Here is a 3,809-nt window from a genome sequence, read left to right as displayed (position 1 = left end):
CTAATGAAAGGCGAGGTGAATTTGATTCAATGATTATACTAATCCATGCATTACAAATTTATTTAAATTGGAGAGGTTGATCACTTGATTTTTCTCAATAAACTTGTGAAAAAAATAATAAAAATTAAAAAAAAAAGTAAAAATCTTTAAAAACTGAAAAAGACCTCACACTTGTTAAACACCAGAAAACACTAGTTTATCAATATGATAACCATAATTTGTTTATCAAATGACAAAATTGTAAATAAATAGACAACTTTTATTAAATATGGGTCCCACTGTTAGTGATATATTTACGAAAATGACATGTTGACTGGACATTTATGTTGTTTTATTTACCATTTTGCCATTTGATAAACAAATTTTGTTTATCAAATTAATTAACTGAGGTTTCCTAGTTAATAGACAGGAGCACGCCTGTTGAAGCAAATTAGAGAAGCAATGGACATATTCAACTAAATACTGTATTTTTTCTTTCTATTATTATTTTTGCATGATAGTTGACCTTTTTAGTTAGTATAAATGGACATTTTAGAGTTAGTACTAAGTACGCATAAATAAACGTGTAATGTTGTATAAGTCTCTCCACTAATGTTAATCTTACAAACTATTGAATTAATAAAATATGCCACCACAATTCGTCATCATGTTTTTATTAGAAAAATTCTTCTAGTTTATCTATCTTACAATGTCTGATAAATAATCTTAAGTGTAATTATCCATTAGAAACAATCAATCTACTCCTATACCTTGTCACTTACGTCGTTGCTAGCTTCGCCACCGGCCATAAACCGACCAATTTTAGTTGAACAAGTCGTTCACTAATTCATATTTACATATATCTTTTCTATATGTTAATTCTGTCACAATGAGTTCGTTTTCCTGTCTAAAAAATGGAGATAAGCCCTCAACAAGAAGGAAAGTTTGGTAAATTCGACGATCAAGCATCGAACGATTCAACTCCGAGCACAACCACAACAGATCACGAGCAAATTTCATTCAGTGATGAGTATTACGTTAGATCTTACACATGTAACTTCTGTAAGAAAGGGTTTTCTAATGCACAAGCACTTGGTGGACATATGAACATCCATCGAAGAGACCGAGCCAAGCTTCGACAATCATCTATTCATGATAATTCGTCGTGTAATGACCGTGCTTCTATGCAATCTGATACATCCATTACTAAAACAAGGAGTCAACTTTCCGTAAATAATGAAACAAGAGATGATATTGAGGTTGGGAAAAAGAAGGCGCTTGCCTTGTTTGTTGATTCGTCGTCGGGCAAGCAAGGAAGTAGTAACTCAAGGGTTAGCAGGGATGATTCTGGTGTGGACCTTGAACTTCGACTAGGGCGTTCAAGAACTGAAATATGATGAGTTGTATTTATGACTTAATTAGGAGTCAAAGAGGTTAGTAATAACATCTAATGTTAGCTCGTATTTACTACTTGTATATATGTACCGGTTGTATGAAAATATATATTAAAGGTTGTAAATGTTTATAGTTACTTCTTGTGTTAATGAATTAACTAATTTTTTTCATTCACCATTTTTTGATGTTAATGGGATACTTCGGATAACCTGGTTTGTATCACAACTAGGAAATTAGAATATTTTGGGAAAAGCACATTGGACGAAATTCAAATTTTAGCGTTGAATAATTCTTTACCTTATGCAACTTGAATCACTGTAAGGCCTCATTCACTTCACCTTATTTTCGCTGATTTGAAATTAATTTTATTAAAATAAATTTTACAAATTTATTACTAACAAAAATTAATTTTACTGATTTCATATTATATTGATTCTTTAATGTTACTAATTTTTATTGAATGAAAATTAAGAACCTTTTACCTGTTTGCATATTAATTGGTAACCTAATTTAGAAGGTTATATGACATGTGTAACCTTCTAAATGGGTTTTTGATACATATATTTTTTTAAAAAAATAAAGGAATTAACAAGCAAAAAAATGTAATAACCACTACCGGAGGAAATCCCTCGTCGGAGCAGCCGCCCGCTGACCAGCCAGACCCAACCACTTGTCGGAATAGCTGGACCCAACTACTTGCCAGACCCAGACGGACCCAGCCACCGTCTTCCCCGATTCCCTCCCATATTCTAACCACATTATCACCACCGCCGCTGCTACTCCTTCGTAGCAACCATAACAACCGTAACACCATTAACATCGACTCATGAAACTGCTTTTCGTGAGCATCGTCACTAACACCAACTCGACCACTGCCGTCGACACCGCCAGTACAAACATTCCACTGATGCTCTGACCCATGGTAAGGCCGTATGCCTATCGCTGCTATTAAAGCTAAGTATATTGTCATTAGATTTCGCACAACGGCGTCCGAAATCGCTATTAATGAATGACTTTGATTTTGAGGAGAGAGAAAGTGAGTGAGTAGAATTTCGGAGGAGTGAATGGGAGTTATGAATTTTGGGGGATTTTTTTTTTATTTTAAATTTAATTAATTGGGATATTTGGAATATATTTGAATAAAAATAGGGTGGTGGGGTGGAGTTATCTTGGCTTTAAAGGGAGTTATCTTTGGTTTTTACGCCTTTAACGGCCTCAACTTCAACGCATTTGGTGAAGTAATCAACGACTACTGGAATGTACCGCCTCTGGCCTGACGTAGGTGTATATGGTCACAAGATATCCATGCCACATTTGGCGAATGTTAAATTACTGGACTATGAATTGTCACCAAATCAGTTGCTGGATGGTGTGTGTGTTTGCTAAACCGCTGACATTTGTCACACTTTTTTACCATTTTCATAGCGTTTACTTTCATAGTCGGCCAAAAATAGCCTTTCCAAGCGGCTTTCCCTGCTAGTGCTCCCACCTATATGTGAGTCTAGGATTTCATGCCCTCTTTCTAGGGTAATGCATTTCAAGTAGGGCATGCAAAAACTTGGCTTAAGCAAATCTCCTTTGTGAATGATAAACCCGGCTGCTCGCTTTTTCATTATGGAAACCATTTTTGGATAAGTACCAGCTAGAGTGTTTTCTGTCACATAAGCCCAGATGTCGTCCATCCAGGTTAAGCTTCAGTCGAGCACACTTATGGGTTCTTTCAATACTTCTTTTTTCCATGACCTCCCAAAAGACCGACCGTGGGTTATCACAAAATGCCAAGGATGCTAATATTGATAAAGCATCTGCCTAATTGTTCTCAGACTGGGGCACTTGACTTAGGTGAAACTCGTCAAGCGTCCTAGCCTCTGTAGGCATCATAGCCATCATAGTATTGGCTAACAACCAACTAAATGTGAGTCAGAGTAGGCATCAACTTTTCTTGCCCCGGTCGCCTTACACATGCGGATGCCGGCCGATAGGGCTTTAAATTCAGTTTCTTAATTTGAAGCTTGGAACTTATATCGTAGTGCAATACTCATTTTTATCCCTATCAGGAGACATACACATTATAGATTCACCACATTTGTTCATGGTAGAGTTCTCGTCTACAAACACCTTCTAAACATGCTCTTGATTTGCCGGCTCTGCCGACCGTGTCATTTCAACGATAAAGTCAGCAAATGTCTGACCTTTCACCGCATTTCTTGGTTTGAAGGAGATTTCCAGAGTTTGAATTTAAATGGCCCATTTGATCATACGACCATATGCATAATTCTAAGGTTGTCATTGGCCGCTTGAAGGGCTGGTTGGTATAGACCACCACTAGATGTGCTAGGAAGTAGGGTTTGAGCTTCTTGACCACCTTAAACAGCGCGAGACCAAATTTCTAAACAACAAAATACTAAACCTCTACAATTCTAAGAATACGGCTT

At 36.6% G+C, this 3,809-nt stretch overlaps 1 protein-coding gene across 1 annotated transcript; it reads left to right on the top strand.

The window, feature by feature from the left end:
- Positions 1-786: 786 nt before the first annotated feature.
- Positions 787-1,536, top strand: LOC110703495 (transcriptional regulator TAC1-like). The gene has a single exon (XM_021881299.1). The coding sequence runs from the start codon at positions 894-896 to the stop codon at positions 1,374-1,376; it is 483 nt and encodes a 160-aa protein (XP_021736991.1). The 5' UTR covers positions 787-893; the 3' UTR covers positions 1,377-1,536.
- The last annotated feature ends 2,273 nt before the right edge of the window (positions 1,537-3,809 follow it).

The sequence above is a fragment of the Chenopodium quinoa genome, unplaced genomic scaffold, assembly GCF_001683475.1.
Source record: "Chenopodium quinoa cultivar QQ74 unplaced genomic scaffold, ASM168347v1, whole genome shotgun sequence".
Taxonomy (NCBI): domain Eukaryota; kingdom Viridiplantae; phylum Streptophyta; class Magnoliopsida; order Caryophyllales; family Amaranthaceae; genus Chenopodium; species Chenopodium quinoa.
This window is presented reverse-complemented; position numbering and strand designations above follow the sequence as displayed.